General features: G+C 44.2%; 1 protein-coding gene across 4 annotated transcripts in view; it reads right to left on the bottom strand.

Annotated features, from left to right (window-relative positions):
• LOC108933411 (ankyrin repeat and IBR domain-containing protein 1-like) overlaps window positions 1-25,531 on the bottom strand; it is a 43,465-nt gene extending 17,934 nt beyond the window's left edge. For 2 of the 4 annotated variants that reach the window (XM_029248227.1, XM_029248229.1), the window contains exons 1-5: window positions 25,343-25,531; window positions 17,120-17,383; window positions 5,845-6,145; window positions 3,749-3,931; window positions 1,804-1,921 (exon numbers count right to left, since the gene is read on the bottom strand). In XM_029248227.1, coding sequence (XP_029104060.1) covers window positions 1,804-1,921; window positions 3,749-3,931; window positions 5,845-6,145; window positions 17,120-17,307 — 790 coding nt within the window. In that variant the 5' untranslated portion in view covers window positions 17,308-17,383; window positions 25,343-25,531. Of the gene's footprint in view, window positions 1-1,803; window positions 1,922-3,748; window positions 3,932-5,844; window positions 6,146-17,119; window positions 17,384-22,406; window positions 22,486-25,342 lie in introns of all 4 variants that reach the window. The other 2 variants (XM_029248228.1, XM_029248230.1) reach the window with 2 other exon arrangements.
• Window positions 25,532-27,463: the final 1,932 nt, after the last annotated feature.

Below are 27,463 nucleotides of genomic sequence, written 5' to 3'. Positions count from 1 at the left end.
ATTATAATTATCATGTTATACTGCTGTTGGCCGAAGCAAACTCGTCTGCTTGAACAAAGTATCACAGAGCATCACAAAAATGTGCTTCCAGAAAAAAATTATTTTGGTTGAATGTGGAGGCCAGCTCTGGAGATACCAAGTACAATAAAACCTACAGTATACCATGGTACAAGCAGTTCCGCAGTATCTTACAGCCTTGTTATATACCTGCACATTCTCCTAAACCAGTGTTACTATTAACTACAGAAGATTACATGAGGGGGGAGAAGGAAGGGGAAGAAAAAAAAAAAAAAAACTATTTACAGCAAAATTATCAATGCATTAAACATGAGGAGGCAGACAGTGTATAGGGTTAGACCCATCGCACCCCAGGTATAAAGAACCAGATTCAAAATGCTGCTCCTCCCGTGCTGCCCGGAAATACTCCGCGAAAAGTTTCATATAATTCTTGACTTACTAGGGGGTTCCATTTTGACAAACTTGTTGTAAGTGACAAATACTCATAGAAATTTCACATATTATTTATGTTAAAATAAGAGCAATACAAAATAAAAATGTAAATACAGTACAGTATTGTGTTTTCAGGCTGCACTATTATTTTTTATTTCTCAATCAGTTTTATTCCACTTTTTCTTTTCTGCACCACTAGAATACTCACATTTCACTTGCCATAATAATAATAATGATAATTTAACAGACAACTATTTCTTCTCTGAATATATCATAAATCCTTTCAATACAATAAACTCAACCTAGAGCAAGTCTTAGTATATAAAGGTTCTATTATAAAACTAAAAAACACATTCCTGTTTTCAGTAGGATTATAGGCACCTGCACCTGTTCTCTTCAATTTAGTGCCATCAATATATCAATGTTTGCGCTTTAATAACAGTCCTTATCCAGTGTGATCCATGCCAAGGGTAATTTCCCTGTTGTCAGACAGTTTGCCCCCGAGCCCTTTTGCCGGAGCAATGAGGCTGCAGATGAGCTTTAACAGAGGCTTTAAAACAGCACAGCCACTTGTTTTCCTGTGTTAATTGAGATCCCCCGCAACACTACGCACGACTGAACCTCAACCCTTCTCCTCAGTGTGTTTCCTAGCATTATTCCTCTTTCACTTGTGATGTATTAAGTATATGGCACCAATATTAGTTAATGCCCGATCTGTCCAGCATACAATGCCACACTGTAATTAAAAGAGGCTTTCCTACTGTCCAACCTGGCGACAACATCAGTATTATCGTGAAAACAAAGAGCATATTTACCAAGGCCCTAAATCAACCAAATGCACGTCAGCTAGACCAAGAATCACATTCTCATTCTCATCTTGTCAGCATTAATCATCCCTGTCATTTCCAGTTTCCACCGTCACACATGTTCTGCATTTTAATTCAGATATGAAACCTTGTCTTTGCTATAACATTACATGTGGAGTCAGAAATTAGAGCATTAGCTACCTTTCTGCAGTTGTAGTATGTAGTAGTTTAGTGCAGTGCTGCTTAAAAAGTATTGCAGAAAAACTGACAGCTTTGAGGCCACGGTCTGCTAAACACTGTGGCTTAATCTCAAGTGGCAGTAATCTCAGCATCTTTTACTTAAACACTGTGATACTGTGCACCCTCAAGGGGCGCTGTGAACTGGGCTGTGATCTCCTCACAGAGGTCCATCTGAAGTGAGAGAGGATGTTTCCTTCAGCACCCGGTGTGACAGCCTGCTATGTGAGCCATCTCTCATCAGATCAGCTCATCACACACGGCTGTGCAGGTACTGGGGTTGACTGAAGAGGATGAGGGAGAGTCGTACCGTGAGCCCTAAGCAGGGCTTCGGCCGTGAAGAGAGGGGCCTGGAGCATGTCTGCCGTCTCTACGATCAGCATATCTTTCAGGCGACGCAGGTCTTGCAGCTTGAGGCCCTCGTACGCCTGCACAGAGAGAAGAGAAAGCCGAGGAGTCAGCTGATATGTTCCACACTACTTTAACTCAACAGAGGAGAAAGAGCGGGGGAAAAAGGAAACCGTTTCCACACATTCAGGGCTAAACTATCAATAAAAGGCATCTGCTGGCTGTTTACCCCTGTCCAGCCCATTCTTGGGGTAACACAATAGAGACCTTTCACTCCAGGAGGACCTATTAAAGGGGCCAGGAAGGGGAGTTTAGACTGAGTCCAGGCCCGGGCACAGCAGCCGCTTGCCTGGGAGAGCTGCGATAGCACGTAATTCCTCATCGTGCATTCTGTGCACTAGCACACACGCGTTTATCGGAGTCTGCTCAGCAGGCGGAGCAGGGAGTCCAGGCCGCAGGGTTGGGGTGGCAGAGGGTGGCTGCTGAGTCTCCCACGGGGGTCAGCTGATCACCAGGAAAAGGATAAGGAAGCTCAAGGGAATGAACAGCATGTGCCATAGGGCAGAGGACCAAATGTCATGTGAGAGGAGAGGTGGAATAAATCACAATGTACAGGCAGTGTGACTGACGGCAGCACGGCTCTCTGGAGCGGACAGACACGGAGCGTTCAAACGATGCTGTTATGAAAGCTCCCTTCCGGTGTCCTGTTCTCCCTCAGCGTAAATCCACATGACTAAAGTAAAATTAATGTCAGCATTAGGTAACTTCCCAGCACTTTCACAGTAACATTACCAACATTAAGAACTCTCAATTCTCTAATGAATGGGAAGTGATGATAATAAAACAGGAATAATAAAAAACTGCCCTGTTATTATCTTGACCTCTAGAGAGACAAAGGAAATTAAGTTCTATACACGTGTAAAAAGATCTGCTCTTTTTCAATCAGCTGTAATAAACATGATTGCTATGTTTCATAATGAAAAAGCTATTTACTCTATGTATGTCCACCACTTTCACATAACCTATTGCTCCCTATGAACACTGCCTTTTTTCCCCTCAAAGTATATTAGAGAAATTGAATCAAGCATTAATAAAACAACTATGACGTGTTACGTAAAGTATGAAAAAAAATGGTACTAGTTCTCCAAGCCCTGGATTCATTTCCTCCACCTTGTTCCACGGCTATTTATTGGACTTAAAAAGACCTAAAGTTCTCCTAAGTAAAAATGTGCACAAGATGTCCAAAGAGTGAAGAAAGAAATCCTCCACACCAGACAAATACATGCAAACGTGTGCACACACATGGACACACAAAATAATGGTGCGGGGGGCACCATTTCACTAAAATGCCTCCTGGAGAGCAGCGCTCCCATTCTGATGCACATTAGCCTTGGGGAGAAAGTGCACTGTACATCAGCTATCTGGGCATCAGTCAGAGACAAAGGCAGGCAGGCTGAAGAAACAATCGACCGAATCACTCCTGCAGAACGTTTTAAAGCAGCTCTGACTGCTTCGCTGTGTGTGTATTCGGTGCAGCTGCAGTCCATTGCTTTATAATTTCATTATTTTAAGGTCTCACACTTAATTCCACCTCCTCCTCTTTTTGATTCTATAAACATCTTGAGGCGGGAGAACACTGCACCTCTGTATTTCAGACCATGGCTCTATCCAGAAGGAAGATGATTGCAGAACATGGTCACGCCCTGTTGAGGAAAGGGAGAGATCACGGAGGAATGTGAAGATGACATCCTGACGGCTGCGTGGGGAATCTGGGGGAATTGAGGCTACACTGGTGTCCATAGACACGTGTGCAGCCATGCCGAGGTGTCGGGGTGGTGAGAGGGGGTATGCACAAAGCAGAAGAAGGTCTAGCCCACCACAGCCAGAGCAGGGAGGGTATGGCCCACCTCCTTGCGGTCCAGGGCCGCGTACTCTGCCTCGATGTCCTCGGCCTCGGGGTCCTTGGAGAAGACCATCTGAGCCTCCAGGCTGAGGGCGAGATCCCTGTGGTGTTGTTTCTCCGCGCAGTCACATGGAGTCTCTTTGCTCTCGTTCTCCGCAAAGAGGTCTGCATTGCTCTTCACCAGGTACTGAAGGCGTGTGAATGGGTGTAGCAGTAGAGAGAGAGACAATGTGATGACAGTATGTGAATACAATTGTTGCCTAACAGGATTAGGCTGTAAGCACCATAAAAGGGTGCTTATAATCACAGGGCCATTAAATCCATAAAAATTAAAAAAAGACTACCTTCCCTTACATATCAGCATTACTTACATTGACACATTTGCTCAGCAGATGCTCTGTAGTACAGTGACATATGATCCTGGCAACTTTTACTTGTACAGTCACCATATGCTGATGGCACATTACTGCAGAATAGCTGGTAGCTTTCTCATGCATGGGATTTCACTCCAGAGCACCCTGTCAGTGTGGCAGTCCACAGCAGCGCACTAGCACTTCCATGACAACCGCCAATATGAGTCGATATGATCCCAACAATCCAGCAAAACACAAACAGTGCCGAATTTTTAAATTCAGAGCACAGACAGCAGCTACCTCCTCACTGTCAATTCTCCATATTCCTCAATGTGTGTCAAGACAGCATGAAATCCTCAAATGCAAAAACTTTTCATGGAAGGAATATTGAGGGTTTTTTTTTTTTTTTTTTAAAAAGAACTGTGACACACAGGTGCTCAGAGATAATGTGATACTCAAAAATAGTGTTCTCCCTCCTTAAAAAAAGGGTAAAACAAGCTTGCCTGGCTTAACTGAATCAGGCCTTCAAGCTCTGACACACCACTGAAAAATGTTTCTCCCCATGTTGGTTCAGCAGAAATAAAATGGTGAACATCACACCCGTTCCCGAGTCTGCTTGGGCCCTGAAGCTACGCTGAGTGCCTGTCCGTTTCCAGAGCGACGGTTCGCTGCGCTAACGTTCCGGAGCGTTCTTCAGCAGCTCTGCTGTGACCATCTGTCTACACTCACGAGTCACATGACCACGCCACTCGCGGAACACCCGCCATGCTGGCACTCGGTGGCTGGCATCCACCTCCATCATTTTGCTCCCGGTCTATAAATATCTCCCATTTTTTTAAAATATTCCTTAAAATTACATGTCCAGAGCACCTCTCTAATGGATAGAAGAAATCAATGGAAGGATTACTACAAGAAAAGCTTGGTGCTGCATTGATTTATATACACATTTTACACGATCTGCAGCCATTACCAATCTGTGATACAAACAAGACACCACTAGCAGATGCACAGAAACCAGACAAAGAACTCTTCTTCGTGTGAATATCTTTCAATATTATAAACAAGGAATTGCTGCCTAGACACAGGGTAGAATCGGATCACAGTGGCTGAGCCACTGAAGCAAGGGTGCAGGATGCTGAAAGACCCAAAACATCCAATGACCCCAGGTTACATCACTGGCGATGTGTCCAGATGCATCTCAAGATGAGTGTGATAAAACATCTTTTTTTTTTTTTTTTACCTGAGGCCTCTGCCCAAAGTAACTTACAATGGTTAACTTTCTCCATTAAGCTGCTTAAAATTATTTACCCAGTGATACAGCTGAGTAACTTTTTGCTACATCACTTAGGTCAAGTACTTTTACCAAGGGTTCTACAGCAAGAGCAGGATTCAAACCAAAGCCCATCAGGTGCAAGGTGACAGCTCCAACAATTATACCACCTGTTGCATAGGTATCCTAGATTCATCGAAACTCTTCTTCTTCTTCTCCTAAATAGTATAATTAACTTATGCATCACAGAATCACAGCTAATTTTAGGACTGAAAGTCATTTATGCAACTGATTATGCTGCACAAAGCAATTCAGCAAGTCTGTAGCTTAAAGGCACACCAGCAGAGCCTGTCCTGCACTCAAAGGTACAAATCCCTCACACCCATGACACCTGCTGCCTATGTAGAAATGCACATGCAAATGCATTCCTATAGAAAAGGTGGATTTCAGGGACGAACTGCCTGGGGTCCACCTCACCTCCACACAGGTCTTCATCCCTGAGGCTGCTGCGTAGTGCAGGCACGTGCTCTTCTTGGCATCGGTGGCATTCACGTTGGCGCGCTCATACTCGCCCTGGTCCAGCTTGGCACCGGTCCACTTGAGGATCAGTTGCAGGCAGTCGGCGCGCCGCTGCTCATCCTCATGTGGCCGGGCCAGGCGTGGGTGCAACGCACCCTCGGGAAGCATGATCTGCGGGCCCATGCAAAGCAGGTGTAGGGCCGTCTCGTTGTGCACGTTGCGCTTGTTGGGGTTTCCATCCTTGCAGAACAGGAAAGACCTGCAGGAGTGAGAAGTGGCATCAGCCAGGAATGTTTTAAAAAGTGAGGTCAGCAAAATTATAAATAAATAAACAAACAAACAAATAAATGCATGCTGCAATTAGTTCTATGTTTAGCAGAGGGGGGGGGGGGGGAAGGTTGAACAAACAAAACTGCTGAATTATCCATCCGTCCATCATCTTAAGTTGCTTTTCCTAGTCAAGAGTTGCAGTGGTCCAGAGTCCATCCCAAAAACACAAGATGCCAGTCCCTCACAGTGCAATCACACATACTTCACCAGTCCATCTGAGACACATGTCTTCGGACTATCGGAGAAACCAGAACACCCAGAGGAAGCCCACGCAAACACGGGGAGAACATAAAAATTACACACAGACTGAGCTGGTTTCAAATCCATGTCCAAATCCACAGCCCAAAAGGTAAAGGCACCAGCACTACCTGGTATGCCACCCTGCCACCCTTTAAAACAGCTAAATTAATCAAATGTTACACTAGAAACTTGTCTTATAAGGTGCCACTAAATTGGAAGTGATCTGATAGAAGCTGAGACAGTCAACAATGACTGTAAATGGGAGCTTGTGAAACAACTGACAGTTCTTAGTAATGACTGACGCGTTCTTGGAAAATGAAGCGATGTGACAGACAACAAGAGGGGCGATCGTGACAAAAGCCAGCTGTCGAACAACACTGTGAGCAGCAGTGGCCCAGAAAAAGAAAACGTTGCTCTGGCACTGAGGTGAAAAACCACAGAAAGCATTCCACTTTCATCCATCATATTATCACAAGAGTTAAGAGGGAAAGGGGGCTTTGCAGGATGCCTGTTAAATACAACAGGATAAATGCCACGTTTTCTGCGCCTGTCCACTTTTCCTGAAATGTCTGCATTGGCAGCTGTATGAATGAAAAGGCGGTGATAATGCGAGTGGCCATCTCTCAGTTGGATTAGTGAGAGCGCTGAAGCCAAGCGAGGAGTAAAAACCACGTGAGAACACAGTAACCCATTTCACGCTTCCCATTTAACATGCAGGCCTGCAATATGTCCCCAGACATCAAGAACCAGGCCACTGGACAACTGAAATTCAATTTACTCCCATTAAAAAAAGATTATTGCTGTCTATGATGACTACTTATGTCATGACTTGTCATCACACTTTTCACCTGAAAGGTCGACTTTTAAAAGTGGCCGATCTGATGCTTATCAACCTACGCTGTCTTTCAAGCGTGGATCTGTCACAACAGTAACAAATGTGTCGTGACACCCTGAGTCATGATGGTCAACAGAACATGGGCAGAAGAGAAGTGGAATCAGCCAAGGTCACCATTTGCATCTCACAGTCTCAGATCTGGTTTAGCAGGGTCTCAGGGAAAGTTCTGGCAAAGCCCTCTGCACAGTTTAACTGACAAAGATGTAATTTGGGGGGAAGGGAAAAAAAAAAAAAAAAACTTATGAAGTCACGTTGTGATCTACCAGTAGTCTTCTTGCTTTTATTAATTTAGCCGACACCTTTCTCCAAAGTAATGCAACGATAGGATAGTATATGAAGCTACTGAAAATTATTTGCCAATTTATACAACAGCACAGTTTAGACTTGGTCAAGTGTTACAAGCACAGAAGTTGGGATTTGAACTTGGGTCCTACAGCGCATGGTAAGGTGTTGTCTCTAACCACTCTGCCACCCTTATTCTACAGAGATTAAATATTATTTTACACGGATAAAAGCACTGATCAAACTGGTCTAGATTTTTAGTTTATTTAAAGTGTAGCAGCCAGAAGGAAAAACTGTATGTTATGTTTCTAGCATTTGTATAGCATCACTTCTACATTTCCCCCAGTTGTGCACAATATGAAACATTTTATCTTGCCGTAAGAATCTGTTCTTCCTTTTTTCAAGCTCAGTGAAAAGGTGATCGACAGAGATGGGGTCGAGCTTGTAAATCTCCCTCCCGTCTATCACGAACCAATCTTTGCTGGATTTTCTGTAGTCAGTAAATTCTGCCAAGTGATTCACAGATTCCGTCTGGAATACACAATGCACGGTGTGAGCCATTGCAATTCAAAGTGTCTCTTTCTGCCTTTTGGCAACAGCTCTTGCTACCCATTTGCAAATCCTACGATGCGATACACTTTCTCATGCTTTTCACATTTCTTTTCGAACAGACCTCTTAGGAAAATGAATGAATAACCCACTACAAGACAATGGTTAATATTACAACAGGGAGAGCAGTGCTGATGGGGGTGTTTGACTAATGCTTACTCAAGAAATTATCTGGACCAGAAATAAATATTAAAATGAAACTAACAGTAAACAGGTCAAATTGAGAGTCATATGACAAAGTGCATGAACCAAAAAGCGAACATCTCTTTTGCAAAATTACTGCTTTTACTTGAAGAGCATATGAGCACAAAACAGGTGATTCACATTATTATTAATTATGCTGAGATTTGTCCAAGGCAAGTTGTCAGGTTTGTATAAGCCTACTTACAATTATCTACCCATTTATACAGATAGGCAATTTTAATTGTATCAATTCAGCGTAAGTACTTTGATCAACGGTAGTACAAACGGAAGTGGGATTTGAACCTTTCATTTGCAAGGCAATGACTTCAACCACTAGATTACTGGAAGCACATCAAGTCTTTAAAGTTTTCCTACAAGAGAAACCCTGCTAAATTGCCCAAAATACTTAACAGCCCAAAACTAGTTAGCTGTAACCATGAAAAACCACAGCCACAGCACACAAAAAGAAACAGGATCACTTCAGGTTCAACTAAAACAATTCATTATTGTGCCAAAATATTGCATTATTTTCGTTAAATATTACCTGACATTTCCAGCTAGATGAGCAGCAGAAGACAAGACCTCCTGTCACACAAGTGGAGAGGGAGGGGAAAAAAAAACTGACTCTGAAAAAGCCTTAATGCAAGGCCCCTGTTGTTGAGTTCATCCCCCCTCATACTTAATGGGATACTCTAATTTAAACAGTTACGCATTAACTTCCATTTAATTATTACCCCTATGCTAAGTGGTCTTGCGCTCACTGCGGAAGATGTCATGCTGCTTAGCTTCACAGAAAAGCGACAAACAGTGTAAACTGCGTTTGCTTTGATGAGGCCCCATCATTTCAGAAGCATGTGTCCTTCCACATACAGGTCAGACAGAAGGCCACAGCCAGGTCCCAGGAAATCAGACAGCATACCTAAAGTTGATTCTCTTCCAGGAAATGCAAGACACTTAGCAAATTTACTTTTCTTTAAAAAAAAAAAGAAAAAGAGAAAAAAGAGGGGCGGAAACCAGAAGCCAGATGGGCAGTTTATCATGGCTTCAAGAAAACAGGCGGTGGAACATCATCACTCTGAACAGGACAACGTAGCGCTGACCTGGCCTGAGGCACAGGCTAATGGCCTGCATCCTCCAGCAGAACATACCTTAATATAACAGGGGTAATGGAGCAGGCTAATGTCATCTTCAGGTAAATCATATTTGGATCGCAGTGATGGAAAATGGCTTTGAAAAGACTCGGGATGGATTTCGGAAGCAATTTCTCATTTACAGTCACGGATGAACTTTGTGATTACCTCATGCACAACTGAAAGCTTTTGAAGGGGGAAGAAAATTACAAAATTGGATTAAAATGGACTTGAGTATATGAGAAACTTCAGATTCCTGAGCAATCTCTTTTGTGCGTCCCATAAATCCTCAAGCTGGTCATGGGTGGCAGCAGCACCAGATCTACTGAAGAGGCTTTGGTCTCTGAAACATGTCTGTTATAATCACAAAACAAAAATGTAAAACACTACAAGCACTTTAAGAACAAGGGGTGCATCTGAAGTTCCTCAGTGCTTTATTTCACTATGCCGCACCTTCTTTGATTTTCCAGAATAACCTTAGTTCCATTTTGCAAGCAGTCAACACAGAGCACCATACTGTGCTGCAAGAATGCTCCTATACTAAAATCCACTGATTCCGATAACCTCCGTCAAAGTGGAGACCTGCTACTTCATACCGGCAGGAGCAAGGTATAAGTGTGACAACACATGTCTGCTTAACACCACACGAAACCTCCTAGCATGTGATCTGCACTTAAGACATGGGGCGCCTCTCTCATCACAACCAGAGTGGTGCAACAGGGCATGGAGTCAAAGTGCAAACACTGCGCAAAATGCTGATTTCATTTGGTTTATACATTCGTGTGTATTTATGAAAACCCTGGAATTACATTAAGGAACTTAAGATTCTCCTACTTACAAGGGCAAGTCAAAAAGTATCCACAACAAATTTATTAAACAGTTTTATGAACATATAACACGTTTTATAAAACAACACAAACAACTGTTCATTGCCTTCTGCTCCCACTTTGAGTGTGAAAAGGTTCTAGACATCAATCTTAAGGCAGGAACAAAGATCATGAAGGTCCAAATCGTGCAATATCCCACCCTTAAACTTGATAAGTACAGACTACAATTAGAAAGATCAAGGTCTTGTCAAGATTGACAAGATTTTAAGTATCAAACACAGCTGTAAACAATTTTCCAAAAATGTTAGAAACCAACACTGTCGAGGTACAAAACATTGCTTTCACATTCCAGAACAAGTGTAGCTGTGTGATTTTTTTTCTATTTATATCACAGCAGATCCCATAACAAGAAGGAACGACTCACTTATAGCCACAAGCCACATCTCTAGGAACAGCAGACCTGACGCAAAAGTAAATGACACGTGTCTGACTTGGGCAGCCAGACTATTTTCTGCTTTCACCGTAAGCACATATGTGTCCGGCACACTCATATTCTATCCCGAGAGCAAGCGGAAAGCTGCACCATGGCCACAATAGCAGCAAAAAGATCAGTCCAAAAAGCAAGCTCTATTCAATGGAAATTTTTGCTGTTTTGTGAGCTGTCCAGCAGAGCAGGAAACATCGGAAAACGGCCAGTCAGGTAATTAGTTGCTCTGTCAAGCCGTGTTTCGGAGACGCTCTGCGTCTGGCTGCAGAAGCTGATGCAGGAGGGGTTCTGAGTCATCCGCAGCCAGCTGCCCTCGCTGATAATGGCTTCTGATTTGCTCGGCGGGGAGCACACTGGAGATGGGGAGTCTGCTCTGGTCTTCACTCAGATCAAATAGGTTTTTTTTTGGGGGGGGGGCGTTTTTGCCACCAGACTTTGAAAACATGACGGAACACATGCAATGGAAGCCTACGGACAACCAGCCCCACCACATGCTTCAAAAACTGAAAATAAATCGATTACTTCTGACACTAAAATTATCATCTAATTATGAAACATTCATCCAAACACATATAAAGGAACATTATCATCAGAATGTGTGGAAAAACAAACATAACAAGCACTAGCAAGAGTAGACAGAATAACATGCAGAAGGCAGATGCTTCCCAGAGACTTCATTGAAAAGTTCTAATTACTTTTTGCACAGGTGTTCGTACCTAAAGCACCCTTTGGCTGGGAGTGTAGTACTACCTGTAAAGACTGTGTGAGGGACACAGACGACCATGAGCGCAAGGTGAGGCTCAGAACTCAGCATGTAAAGTGACAGACACTTACAGGAGCTCTTCCAACAGCACCCGGAGGCTACTGGTCCCAGCAGAGAGGGATCAGAGACTTAAAACCCAAATATATATAAAGAACTGAAGACAAAGTTATAGGGAAGGAAAACTGAGGCTTTGCAAAAAAAAAAAAAAAAAAAAAAAAAAAAAATTGCATTTCACTCTTGGTCCTTTCTTTCAGGAGCTTAAAGGTGAAAATTAAAATATGAAATGAGACAACACGTTTAAAATATGGACAATTTAAAAAAAATGGAACTTACTACGATTGCTCAATTTTAAGGGAATTTGGAGTTCATTACAGATAATTTCAAAATATATCACTCAGCAGATGGATTGATTTCTTTTTTTTTTTTTTTTTTTTTTTTAATAAAGATCTGCTGTTGGTCCTTCACTGCCACAAAATCATGTTCTCCTATCAAACCATAATATCCTGTTGCTTAGCGACACCATCACAAAAAGTGACTTACAGTTTTACCTGGCAGATACTTTCAGCCAAAGGAACTCTTCAGCAGATGCTCACCCCTAAATCAGAGCACAAATGCTTTTAACTGACAGCTTATTCCAGCGCTAAGTGTACTATAGTAAATTACCTACAATCATTCATACAACAGACTAACGCAACACACGTGTCAGTGCCAGAGATCTGAAAAATGTTTTTAGACTATGGGAGGAAATCCATGTTAGCACCAGGAAAACATGTAGACTTGCACAGACTGAGCCAGATTCGAACCTACACCTCCACCCACAGTCCAGGACCCAGTGCTACCTGCTGCTCCATTGTGCCATCCTTAATCACAATATTACCTGCTGTCCTACTTATAGAATAACCCCATACAAGCCCAAGGACAGTATTCAGTGCTGCAGCAAACCACATATCCGTTTCTTCAAAGACACTCACTAAAACAGTCATGCACAATAATAAAATACAGGTCACTGCACATATGACCAAGCTTCAAATTCCCGAGAATCTTAAGAATTAAATACAAAGCTATTAAGAGCAGCATAATAAAAACATATAGCCGTATTTGTACACAACACATACACGTTACAAATACAACAGTGCAGCGCAAGATGTTTCAGAGCTTTTGGCCATGATCACATCAGGGGGAAGTGTTTATTTTTCTCCCAGATTCTTCACCAAGAGGCGATCATGGAATTGGGAACCTGTAAACAGTGAGAATCACAAAGGTTTCAGTCTCAGTGGATGAATGTGGAACGAGAAACACAGCGACGTTGTCGGCACCGTCAAAACAAAACCTCTCAAATCCAGGCTGTTCTCAAAAGGCAAGAACTATATGCAGCTGGCTAAAGAACCACAAGACAGATCATATATTTTTAGCCCTTTTAATCGTGGAACAGTCTCCCCCTCCGGAGGAACTGAATCAGATTTACTCAAACTGTTCAATAACCAAAACTGTGAAAATATTTACTTTTAATGCTTGATTTGCATATCCCTGGGTGTCTAATTCAATTTAAGCCTGCAGTGGTGTCTGTGGACTGTATAGCTGTGGAGATATTAATATTTAAACATGGCAGGGAAACTCCATTTTTAAGAATCATTTTAAGGGCGGTTTAACTTAATTTGATCTTTCTAGTAATTTTATTACAGTATCTTAATGATTACAGCTAACTGGGGTCAGGAAAGGGGAAAATATCATCCATGGGAAATTAGCCCACAGGACAATGTGCATGAGTGCTGTGGCAGAAGGTTACAAACTCTGAAGAAGCACTTTCTGCACATGGTGCCTGGAACATGTCAAATCGGGTGGGGTTTCAGCACACAGAATGATGCTAAAGTGACAGTTTGAAGAGGATTTGTTCCATGCAACACTGTCAAATAGTGTTGGAGAAGCACTGTGTCCTGTTCTACGTTTCAGGCAGGATGCTCTCAGCTTGAGAGAGATTGAGAGAGATGATGTACAGAATGTAGACCACAGTGGTGCTGGAATGGGTGAGGAGGAGGAGGACAGAGAGGCCAAGATACCGAGGAGGAGCACAGAAGGCACAGCCTGGCAAAGCTCTGCGCTCCAAGCACTTGGACATTAAGCACTTAATCTGCGGAATAGGATTGACAGAGCTTTCAAGCTCAAAACATAATTTATATATACATAAAATATAAATATACACTACATGTACATAGAACCTTTCCCAGTGCTGGTTTAGCTTTTTTCACAACATGCTGAAATTGCAATTTCTGATCTTTAAACTGTATCCAAAAACATGTACTGCAGGAGCAGTACTAATACATCCATTCATCATCCTTGGACTCTGAAGGTGTGTATGCAACCACAGTCTAAGAAGAATGAGGGTTTTCATATCATCTCCTCCTAATCTGTGTGAAGAGGTGGGGCTGTTGCTGGTCTGCGACGTCTTGTCTTGTTGACAGCTCTTTGTACCCATACCCTGCTCAGGGTTAAGACAAAAGATTTCCCTCAGGGTCCACCCCTCAGCACATCTTACTTGGGCAGCTGAAGATATATTTTACCCACAGTCCATAAAGAGTTCCATTTATTTATTTATTACACAGACCCATCAAAATGTCTGCAGGTGACGTCAACACAACTATCCCACGCGAAGGCCTAATGTCAAGGGCTGAGTGCAAATTATTAAGGAATGTTTGCATGTTCTGATGAATAAGTTGGCTCCCCCCTGCCTGCATTCCACATCCAGAACACTACTGGCAGAAATGTTTTACCGATCAGAAGATCAATGCGTTCCGACAGGAAGTCATTTATGCCCAAGATTGAGCCTGGGGCCAGGCAGGAGGAAAGAGCAAGCCGGTAGAGGCCAGGTGTGGACAGCCAGAGGAGCTCATCAGCTAAACACTGGCACATCCTGTCTCCCAGTGACCGAGACAGCCAACTGCATATCTCCTGCACTCCGCCCACAGCAGGTTCTCGTGAAGAAGCCCTTCGGAAATGTAAACACTTGACTCCGATGGTCCTTTGAAAGCATGCAACAGGTAGTTCAACGGGCCAATTTCTACATTTCAAATGTGCCCGTTTCTTTAGCAAGTGATCAAAAAGCCACCGATTCCGCTGGTAAATCTTGCTCTCATGTATTCAAAGACCAACACGAAAGCTGCGGTTCTCAGTATTCGGTGAGACGCTGATTAATATCTTTTTGATCGCGTCACTGGTGTGGCGAGAAGCTGGCTGGGAGCAGCAGCGCGCCTCATCAGAGTGTCTCCTTCAAGTGGGTTGGTGACGCAGATCCACGAAAGCGTGGGTTTCGATCCCATTCAGATTCCCATTCTGCTGCACCCTTTAGAACGTGCTTTACCAGAATGAAACCAAGACCACAGATGGAGTCAGAAAAAGAATGAACTGGTACAGCTGTACTATAGCAGACTGAAATAAAAATGCACAACTGACTGGTATAAAATTAAGACAAATTGCACTCTAAGTGCAGTTTAACCGCACTCTATCTTTGAGATTGACCTTTGTTGTTTCGTTCTAAAATGTCCTTAAAATCCTGAACTGAGCAACATTTCTCTATATATACGTGATCTCAGAGAGTACTTTTTATGCTTTAGGTTTCCATTTGTAGGGGGTGCGGTGGCGCAGTGGGTTGGACCACAGTCCTGCTCTCCGGTGGGTCTGGGGTTCGAGTCCCGCTTGGGGTGCCTTGTGACGGACTGGCGTCCCGTCCTGGGTGTGTCCCCTCCCCCTCCGGCCTTACGCCCTGTGTTGCCGGGTAGGCTCCGGTTCCCCGTGACCCCGTATGGGACAAGCAGTTCTGAAAGTGTGTGTGTGTGTGTGTGTTTCCATTTGTCTGTAAGTCTCACCCAATTGAGAAGCCATTTTCTCACTCCAAGAGGCCTTCAGGGGACTTCTAGAAAAGCAGGGACAGACTGCTTGTCGGTGGTGTATGTGTGTAATGGATGCTCAATGAAGCCATTTAAGATGTGCTGTCCTTTAGTGGGAATTTAAGCCCTTTTAACCCTATGGATTCACAAATCATCCTAGTAACCTCAGACCAAGTGGTTTACTTGGCAAAAGAAACAGACATGGAAAAAAAAAGCTGTGCTGGGGAAACCTCAACAAATAGCAGCATCAAGACCAGCTCCACGAGGGGGTCCATACAGTCATGAAGCCTCTTATTCTGAACTCCCTATGAGGAGGTGTTTGAGAAAACCTTTATCCACAAGGCTCCCTTTCTCTTCTTCCAAGAATCCATCTTGTAGAAACCAAATGGCAAATAAATCGCTGTCAGTGACAAAGCCCTCTACGCGACAGGGTAACCGGCACCCTCAGCATTGCACAGTATCTCCATGGAAACAGCTTGCTATTGAAGTAAAATAACAGCAAAAAATAACAATTAACCCTTTAAACACAGGTACATATGGAGGGCTGTGAATAACAGGGCTGTGGTATGCAAATGACAAGTTATGTATCAGCCAGGAAATCACATGTCTGACACTTCTAAAGATTTCTAGAAGAATAGCCTTTCTATCCATCTTAAAATAGCAGCCATGGAACGGAGGAGATTGTCCAACACTCAAGGAAAGCCACGTGCTGAAGTCTGAATCCCCCAAGAAGTGGTTTCACAGATGTACATGTGGACTCATTAATTAGATCCTTCTTTTCTCCTTATTTGATTTGCTTCTACATTCATGCCACAGCACACCCACTCAGCCACATTTTTAAAATGGTGAAAATGATCTCAAGCAACTGGACTTCATTACTTCTATTAGTTCAATAAGGGCTCAACACTGGATTGCACTGCTGTGCATTTGTGTACGTGCATGTCTGTGCGTATGACGACACACCATACCCAAGTTGCCCATACAAATTAAAACAGGAATTAGAACCTGACCAAATGTGCAGTCCAGAGCTGGAGGTGTATCTCATCACAAAACAGCCTGGAACTGAAAGAAGCGGGAAACAGCTCTTAGGGCATTCAGGGTCGCAGTAGCTGCAATGCTGAGCCATTCGTCAGTGCCGTCAGTTGGAAATGGCGGGACAGGGACCCATGATTGTCTGTTTAGCATGAGGCCATAAAGCATGGACTGAGCCAGAGCAGAGTCTCAGCAGATCAGGCACCACCGGTCAGACCAGCTCGACACGACATGGAGCGTCCATCAGCAGATGCCAAAAAAAAAAAATAAAAAAATTACTGCAAATCTCCTGGTTAGTCAACAGCAACCCTCATGACATTCATCCTCTTAACTCAGTCAGGCGTAGTGACTAAGCATGTCTTGCACCATAAATACAAATTTAAAGCATTTTAAAAAAAATTTCAACGGGGGACCTTCTTGGTCACATCTAACCACTGCGCCTTCTGATGCTCACAGCTCTTACGAGCCTTAGAAACAAAAAAGGCAGACAGACATGCAGTCATGATGAGAAACAATAAAACACACATACGCTAGCTGGTGGAAACACGCAAGCACAGATGACAAGGTCACTGACCTGAGCAGCCTCGTCATGGCGTGCTTGGAGGCGTAATGCAGCGGTGTGTTGTGCTGGTACGGCTCCCCGTAGGAGGCGTTGGGGTCTAGGGACTCCTTGAACTGTGGGTTGCTCTCGTACAGCTGGCAAGCCAGGCTCTCGTCCCCATTGATAAGCGCCTTGCGGAACTTGGTGGCCGTGTTCCCCATGGCTGGGTGCGCGCTCCACCACCGTCCTCAGCCCCTCAGGCCCCAAGTGCGCACGTAAACAGCATGCCAGGCGCTCCTGTGGGAGGAAAGGCGGCCATGCAGGAATCAGGACACCAGGCAGACCCCTTGAGATGCCCATCCAAGCACAGCGCGCACACACACACACACAAATAGGGCCTGATCACAATACCTGGCTCTACTTTCAACTCACAAACACCATCAGCAAAATCCATCTCCCATGGAAAATCCACAGCAGCAACTCACTTCTAAAACACTTTGGGGAACAGTTACTGCAGACTAACCTCATTAAAGCACTGTTTCCTCTGCCGTTTATTACATTTATACAATTCGAAACATACACGCTAGCAGAAAAATCTTACATAAATAATACAATAAAATTTTGTAGAAAAGGGCAACTTGTTCTGCATGTTTTTCGTGGCAGGATTAAGAAGAAAAATTCACAGTATTCCTTTTAAAAATCAGGTCAGGAAGGTCCACAAGAGCACTCATTAGGTTACGTGCTCAAAATGAACATGGTCCGATTTCTGAACAGTCAAGTGTAGAAACGGAGCTTGCAAAATGATCTCTGAGAAAAGTGCAATGCCACCTTCAGAGAGGATTGAAGGAGCTGGAGACAGCTTGCGGGAGCACGGAGGGGAACAGTGCTGAGAAAATGACGACACTTAACCGTCGCCGCTGGAACCGGCCAGGAGATGCAAGTGTCCCAGCAATACAACCCACCGCGGTGAGGAATGGTGCAACAGCCAAGCCGCTAAATCTGTACACATATGACATAATCCGTTTCCCATCAAAAGAATCTTAGAGCACAATGGAAAAAAACTGCAAAGTGACCCAGTGAAGGTCTGACAGTTTGTACTTCACCGAAAACTGTTACAAAGTGTGACCCAGATCTGTAGGATTACATAACGCTTCTGAGTGACTTTGGGCGAAGGCTTACTGTTTATAAATGCACTTTAAAAAACTGAGAGATGGGTGTTTTTTCATTACTAAGAGGCAAACAATGCGCGCGCACGCGCACACGCACACACACACACGCTGACAGCATGAAGTGGTGTTGAAACACCCGGGGCCAGGGTGGGACTGAGTTCAGGCCCATCAGGCTGATGAGCAGGTGGGACAGCCTGGTTGCGGGTGCGAGCGCACTGCTAGAGAAGAGTTGGAAGTCGTTCTCCTTGTCGTTGTGAAAGGCCCGCAGGAGAGCCACGCCATGTCCTGGGGGCTATCAAAACACCCAGAGCTGCTCCATGAGCTCCTTCATCCAAAAGCCCATTGAACCTTAGTCTCCAATAAAAGCAGCTAATTAATGCAGCTAAGAGGAAAAAAACAGCATGTTCTTATCATTTGATAAACACAAAAAAGGGGTTCTATACAGTTATATGTGGAATATTATCTAAGCCTATATCTTTGAGCACACAGCCGATCTCTCCACACACACACACACACACACACACACACACACAGCCATGTTTCAGAAGACCTCCCATGCAGCCACCTGTACCTCCACCGGACCATTCCAACACAAACAGATGCCCTGAATCTGTCTTGTCTGCGTGCAGCTTGCTGCCCTGCACGCGTCCCACCGTGACCCGTGTTCTAACGCATCAATGCGATGAAGTCAGCTGCAGTCTTCCTCCTCCCTTGCCCTGGACTTCCGTTCCGCCCCCACCAACTGGCCTTGCCATGCTGAGGGCGGGCAAGTGGCACAGGGCACCTCACTTCCACCACCATCTGCTGATCTGGGCACCGAAGGAGCAACTGTGCACGATTGCACCCTGGACTCATGAATGCAGACAACTCCATTGGTAACATGCTTCTCCTACTTCAACCGCTTTGCTACAAACAACTTCTAGCTGTTCGGCCAAACGAAAGCGAACTCGAGGGTGTTTACTGGTCCTGAACAAATCTTTAACTCATCCCACACCATTCTTGGACGAGCTCTTCCCTTTATTCCATTAGTGTTTGTTCTATACTGGACCTCGCTGAACCTTTACATCTTTGTTTCACACCACAACTTCTTTATATTACTGTATTATTACCGAAACATTCTGCATTTTTCAGGTACCCATTTTCCAAGAGAACTGAACTGTTTGCTCTTCTTCGTCATATAGATGAACATGGCAAGACCCCGTATTGCTACAACTCACTGCATGTGAAAATGGACACTGGTGACAAGCAAAAACATGGCATAGTATTTAGGGGATCCAGACAAGTCTGTTAATTAACAAGGATCGTTTTTTCCCCTCATGGAATCAATGATGCACTGTTCAGTTCATCTTATTAAAAATCTCCAGTTTGCAGCCTCATTTGGATCTTAGATGCCATCAGAAACCACTGAGTGCAGATCGAGTGATTCCCAAAACAACCCATATCTTAACATAAAAACTGTTAAAGCAACATAGTAGTAAAAATCATAAACTGCATTTACTCATCCTACAAGTAGGCAGGAAACATCACTTTGGATTTCCTTAATAATGTCCTTAATTTAAGCCAGACCAAAGCTAAACTGCAACAATGTTTTTCAGTAAGAACAGTACTGGAGAGGCGCCACAGTAAACACTGTATGATCTTAATATTAAGTGATCTATGGCAGAGAACTCAATAAGGGAACAAATAAATCATAAACACAGCTGCAAGTATATCAGTTTCCATAAGCATGGAATCACAGTTATGCAGAAGCCTTAATGTAACTTCATACATTCTGCACACAACCATGTTTTAACCAGCTGCCACCCTCCATTGTGAACTATGACTGCATACAAGAAAAATGTTCTAATTGCTTCCAGGACTATAACCTGGATCATTCATTAAATTTATGATTGCTACTATATTCTAATTGCAGATGCATGAGAGATGTTGTGTTGGCACATTGCTTTGTTCCTCAAAAAGGGACTTGCGATTCTCTCCCCCCCCCCTTACTGCAAAAGCCTTGCAGAGACCTGTCAAGATAATGTTCAATTACGCATCGGCAAACATGTGCAACAAGCAGCTCTACGCATCAATAAAGCAGACCAAAGTCAAAAAAGCATCAGTGTGTTTTGCTACTTCCTCCTGGGACCAGCCAGGCCACCAGGAGATAAGAAGTGTAGCAACACCAGTATACACATCTGTCATACTCAATACGGTCTATCTATCTAATCACACCTACAGTTAACAGGCAACCATACAACAGGTTCCAGGTCATCCGATCACCACTCATCCACTGCACTTCACAAGGGTTTAAACTCAAAAAAATTTATGTCAGTAATACAGATGGCAGAATGACAGCAGGAACACAGAGGAGCTCACTGCCAAGCATGTGTGTGTGCCCTACTGCCTTAAGTCACACTACTGTCATAATTACAGGAGTGTAAAGTCCTTTTACACCTTATTCTCATCATTAAAATGTCTTTTGGACACTACTACATATTTTTGCAAACATGTATAGCCCTTGAAGAACAACATAAAATTGAGACATATAACAAAAGTATGAAAATCATTCTCAAGCATTAAGGAGACTATAAAATGGTAATGAAGTATATCATTCACAACAAGGGGTAGAGGGTAAATTGACTGTAAAACTGGGTGTTTAACACCACGGAAGGTGCAAACCCAGCCATCACCAGCAGATCTCTGTATTGTTGTAGGTTTTAATGTCCTGATGCATCAATGTGTAATCTTTCACACTTAAGTGTATCCACACACACACACACACACACACACACACACACACACACACACGACTGGCTCCTAGCTCTTTCACTTCTCATCCATCAATCCTGTGGAAGCAGCACTTCCTGAAGGTGGGGAGAGGGCTGCACACCGCTTGAGACAGACAGACAGATGTGGAACACAGTCACAGCAAGGGTAACAAACCCATCCACAAACACACAGACACACACAAAGTATGTTCACACTCAACTGATTTCGCAACACTGACCACAGTCAAGCTGTATGCATACGCTAGAAGACGCAGGCTAACACTTTAACCGACATCGTCCTTTAGCTCTCTCTCTCTCACACACGCTTAAGAAAAAACAAACTGCAGTATGCTTATTAACTAACAAATGATGGATTTTATTAACGAATTCTAATTAGCCATTTAATAGCATGAAAAATATCCAGTAATGTGGGACAAGCACAATAAAGATATTAAAACATGTCTAAAACAAATGATAAAACTGTTACCATTTCAACCGAAGGGTAACTTGTCATTGTGAAGAACCGCTTGTCCCAAGTGGGGTCAAGGTGAGCCAGAGCCTACCCAGCAACACAGGAAGCAAGGCCAAAGGGGTAGGGGGCACTCCCAGGATGGGATGCCAGTCCGTAGCAAAGGCACCCCAAGCAGGGCTTGAACCCCAGAGCGGGGATCGGCCAAACCCACCGTGTCACCACCCCCTCCAAAGGATAACTTGATTAATATATTAAACATGTATAACAATTTGGTCTATAATGCTGTTATTAGCACAACAATGTTTTTTTTTTTTTTTTTAAATGTTGACTTCAGTTGTTCAGTCCACCGGGCAACAAATTAAATCCTAATTATTCCCCATCGCACATCTGAAGGCCATACACACAGCCATCTGCAATCTGCAGCACTGTTCTTCACTTCCTTAACACATCGATACAGCTTCTAATCCTGAAAACAAAGAAATATGACAGGCCAGATGCTGGACCAAGCGCGACAGAGAAACACTGTTCTCAGAAGGAAAGTCAAGCCAGTTCTTCACTCACCAAAAGAGAATGCAGATGTGGGCCTCTTTATTATTACTAACCTTTATTTATCTTAAGTCATCTTTATTCAAGGTGACTTACAGTGTTAGATAATCAACTTTATCATGATTTCATCACTTACACAACAGGGTGTTATTGCTGCAATCAATTGAGGGTAAGTACCTTGATTGAGAACTGCAGAAGGAATTTGAACCGAGAACCTTCAGATTACAATGCGGCAGTCCTAACCACAACGCCACCTGCTGCCAGGCTTCAGTTTAATTAATGTTGCCCTTGTTCAACAGACTTGATAAAATAATTTCCTTCATCCAGCTCTTTTTTGATAAAACATGCACAAATAAGAGTTCTGCTACACAGTATTTACTCACATGTACTCAGCTACAGGTGAAATAATTCTGTCAAGCTGAAAAGTCACTCTGCGATGGGTTGGTTCGCTGCACTCCATATCTGAAATTAAATAAATGACGCAAACATACTAAAAATGGAAGTGTGAGAGCAGCCCACAGTATGGCTCTGTTTAGTCACATGCACATGAGGCACATTGTGTTCATAAACACTACATGATATTAGGCCATTCTAATCGTGCTGTTTTGCTGGTGAATCGAGGCCCAACCACATCGCTTTAAGTAATTAAGTTATATTGTTTCTTTACGGCTGAGAAACAAGCTTCTATTGGCAAAGTGGAGGACAGGAAAACAGGCGACCACAGGACTTTGATTTACACTGCTTCCAGGAATCCTGCACGCGGTATCGTTGCAGGCTGTGTAAACAAGGTGGCTGTCGGAGCCGACACAAACCACTCCTGTACCTCATTTACACAGACTCGCCACATCGGGCTGCAGCCGTTTCCCTGATGCTGATCTGTCCCGGTGATAACATAAGTGCAAAACTGTGAGTTACCATAACAGTGTGCGCGCAGTGGTGCACACCTGCGTTTCAGTGCTGCAGAACAGTCCAAGAATCAGTGGACAGGTGAGTTACACTAATCTGAATGCGCCAATGTGGGGACCATGTTATGTGTGCAATGTGAGAATTTAAGGCACACTTCTGGCAACGTAAAACATGTGCATGTTTACACAGTAAGCAACTCAATACATGTTAGGTGTTACAAAAGTGTGAGCCTGCATGCAATTGTTGGTAATTATTATTACTTATTTATAAAGCTGATGCCTTTGTACAAGGTGAATTAAAGTGTTACACAGTCAACTTCACAATTTATACACCAGGGTATTACCGCATCAATTTAGTGGAAGTGCTTTTGATCAAAGGCGCTCCACAGGAGTGGAGGATTCGAACCTATGACCTTCCAACAGCAAGGCTATGACACTGACAGTTGCACCACCTGTTGCTATATATAGAGCTACACAGTTGTAGAGAGCTGCCAAACTACCCATGTGTCAAAAAAAAGTGGCTAAATCACCTTGTGCAGTAGCCATTTACAGTGAAAACTTGTTAAAAAGGGTTAGGGTTATACAACAAATACCCACATAAACAAAGAGTCACATTGTTTGACCCCCTTTTTCCATTTGGGCAGCTGACTGCAGGTTAATGACCCGGGAGATGAAGCAGAACCACAGAGGAAATGTTAATAATAAAAATAATATCTTGTTTGATACTTTCATTAAAAAACTAATATTAAGACATATTTTAAAGGTGCAGAACAAAGTAAGTGCTTTGCTCAAAGATACATTTTCAGGCTACACCACTGTGTCCTTAAGCACTACGCTGAACTTGGGATGGATTTCATTTTTCTGCCAAAATTCCTGTGATTCAGGATGTGGAATATTTTTCAAAATATAATAAATACTTTTACATGACAATGTCACCCATATACAGTTGCTTAATTTTCACTTTAATGGTGACTAATACTGCATAATTTTAAAGATGCAAGCATTCTATATCTGCACCAGGGCTGACCTCGTGACCCATTAATATATGATACCATGTTCCATACACTCATTCACCTCACTTTCATAATGAACAGTAGTTTGGAGTTTATCCTCATTCATTTATTTGGATATGACATCAGTAGACACTAGAAAAGCACCAGCAGCAGAAGATAAAAGCTGTTAAAATGATTTAAAGTCTATCTGCAGCAGTGCTTTAATTCTGCACCCAACAGTGCCTCTGTGTCAACGTTACTGGTGTATTCCTGAAACAAAGGAGATCCTGTAAATCCAGCGGGACCAGCGCATGCCCAATGCAGTCCACAGCTCCCCACTGACCAGGTTTGAACTCTGCCCTCTACTCGGTCACTCGGCTGCTGCGGCGACACCTTCCCGAACCACCACCTGACCCATGGACACGGTGAACATCTCCCTGCTCTTCTAAAGCCACATATTCCACTTTGCCCGTGGTGCCAAGATCTGACCCCTAAACCCTAAAACCCGACAACGCAGCGAGCGTTAGCGTGACCCAGCCCTGACTTCTCTTTTCTTTGTTACCAACTGCTGTGGTCACTGGGAAAAGGGGAGGGGCTTTACATGCACCAGTCACTAAACAAACCATAAGCAGCTCACCACCACAACATCACCATCATCAGATAACAGCACTTCAATACTTCAATATACGCACCAATCATCACCAAACACTTGACGCCGGTGCAAGCAACACTATCTATAACATCACACACCGCATCATCAGCATCACACAACGCCTATATATACGTCACACTACATCATCAGCATCAGTGCAATAAATCTCAGCACATCACCAACAGCACAGAGAGACCCAAGGACAAAAACGCAGCCCATGTCAGAGACCCTGACTGAGCAGCTGTCCACATGACACGCCGCCGTGTGCTACACACCTCGAGCCAGAAACACACAGCAGCAGAGCAGCAGCACTAAACATGCACATCTGTAGAGAACCCCGCTGACTTATCATCGGCTGCAACGTGCCTTTAGGGAGCTCATTTCTGCTCGAGTGCAGAGACACGTGCAGCTCGTCCTCGACCTTTTCTCTCGGTCTCTATGTGATTCCAACGAAGCGCAGCGCCAACTCTCGCGCGCGCATCAGCCACTCTGTGTCACCAGTCTGAGTCTCAGTGAGTGTGAGTGCGAAAGGAAACAGCGGCACCGACACTAATTCGGTACCGCGAGTCCGCCGGGGATCCCCGCCTGCGAACCCGCATGTTTGCTTTTTTTGCCTTCCTTTCGTCTTTGTTCATTTCTTTGTGTTTTATGGGCAGTCTCTGCGATGACGTCCCCAGCTAACTCGGCTAGCCAGCTATAAATATTGGCAGTGTGAGCTGGTCGTCTTGCCACCGAGACCGACATCCACACAATACTACTTGTCCACTTACGCAAGCTGTTTTTTCGATTATCCCGTGCGTGCGGAATCGGACGAAACCTTCGTGGGCACTAAAAAGCGCCGCCGCTGGCTTATTTCCACATCGCTCGACCGTCGTCCCCAGCCACGGACCTCCGGGCTCCACTCTCACGCTCTCTCTGTTTTCTAAACGAGACGTTCAACACTAGAACTGCTGCATCACAAAGGCTGACCCGGAAGTAAAATCCCTGCCCTACCATTCCACATGCACATCAGCACTCGTTTCAGGCAAAACAGAGCTCGACATGCGATTGGCTGTCATGCTGACCGATTTTTTTTTGCTGCTTATTGATTGGTTCTCTCTCTGATGTAGGCGGATCTTATGCAACTTATAGGCGCTACAGTACAGTATTCTTAAGCATGAGGAACGGTAGCGACAGTTCAGTTGTTTCAGAAGCATTGCTCTAATTTTTTTTTTTTTAAACGAAAAAATGTAGCTGTGATTGAGTAATTTAAAATAAAGCTCACTCTCAATCTCATACTATGCCCATAATAATTTGTAACAGGTCACAAACGGGAAAAGAATGGCCCCAGGTCTTTTTTGTATTGGCAAGAAGGTCATCCGTGAGAACTTCTCCCAGGTCCCGGAGGAGGTAGAGGACATGGAGTCTGAATGGACCCTGTTGAAAACTTACATTGTGGAAGGAGCCAAGCGCAGCTGTGGCCAAAAGCTTGTGGGTACCAGCCACGGTGGCAACCCAAGAACCCACTGGTAGACACCAGTGGTGAGGGAAGCTGTCAGGCTGAAGAAGGAGGCATTTGGGGACTCCTGGCTAAGCAGATACATAGGTACTGGCAGGCAAAAAACGTTGCAGTGGCTGCAGTTGCAGAACCAAATTCTAGAGTATGGGAGGAGTTTGGGGAGGTCATGGAAAAAGACTTTCAGTTGGCCTCAAAGAGGTTCTGGAGAACCAATAGGCAGCTCAGGAGGGGTCAGAGGAGCTTCGCTCAAGCTGTGCTGAGGAAAGGTGGAGAAACTCTGACCTCAAATGAGGACATTGTCGGGAGGTGGAAGGAGCACTTTGAGGAACTCCTAAACCTGAGAGATATGCCTCTCTTACAAGTCAGGGCCAGAGGCTTTCAGGGTATCGGAGTCCATTTCCTTGGTGGAAGTCACTGAGGTAGTTGGAAAGCTCCACAGTGGCGGATGAGATTCGCCCATAACTGCTTAAGGCCCTGGATGCTCTGAGGCTGTCATGGCTGACACACCTCTGTAGTGTTGTATGGACCTCAGGGACAGTGCCTTTGGACTGGCAAACTGGGGTGGTGGTCCCTATCTTTAAGAAAGCGGACTGGAGAGTGTCTGCCAACTATCGGGGTATCACACTCCTCAGCCACCCTGGGAAAGTCTATGCCAGGGTGCTGGAAAGGAGGCTCCGGTCGATATTTGAACCTTGGATTTAAGAGGAACAATGCAGATTCCATCCTGGCCGTGGAACAGTGGACCAGCTTTTCAACCTCTCACAAATAATTGAGGAGGCATGAAAGTTTGCTAATCCATTATACATATTTTGTTGACTTGCAGAAGGCGTATGACCGTGTTCCTTAAATTCTTTGGGAGGTGCTTTGGGAGAATGGGGTGCCGGGGCCACTACTCTGGGCCATTTGGTCTCTATACACGGAGGGAGAGCTAAGTCTGCATACTCGCCATTAAATCAAGGCTGCTCATTGTGGAGTTGGACTCCGCCAAGGTTGTGCCTTGTCCCCTTTTGTGGTTTTCATGGACAGGATATCAAGGCACAGCCAAGGTCAAGAAGGCATTCTATGTGGGGGCTGGAAGGTGATGTCTCTGCAGATGATGTTGTCCTTTTGGCACCATCACATGGATGCCTCCAGCACACACTGGAACGGTTTGCAGCAGAGTGTGAAGCGACTGGTATGAGGATCAGCACCTCCAAGTCTGAGTCCATGGTTCTCTCATGGAAAAGGATGGCATGCCCCCTACAGGTAAGGGGAGAGAATTTGTCCCAGGTGGAGGAGTTTAAGTATATTGGGGTCTTGTTCACGAGTGAGGGGAGAAGGGAACCTAAGATCGGCTGCAGACTGGGAGCAGCGGCAGAAGTAATGCGGTCGCTGTACCGCACTGTAGTGGTGA

This window comes from Scleropages formosus, chromosome 23, assembly GCF_900964775.1.
Source record: "Scleropages formosus chromosome 23, fSclFor1.1, whole genome shotgun sequence".
Taxonomy (NCBI): Eukaryota; Metazoa; Chordata; class Actinopteri; order Osteoglossiformes; family Osteoglossidae; genus Scleropages; species Scleropages formosus.
The sequence above is the reverse complement of the archived record's forward strand: the minus strand, read 5'-3'. Positions and strand labels throughout refer to the sequence as shown.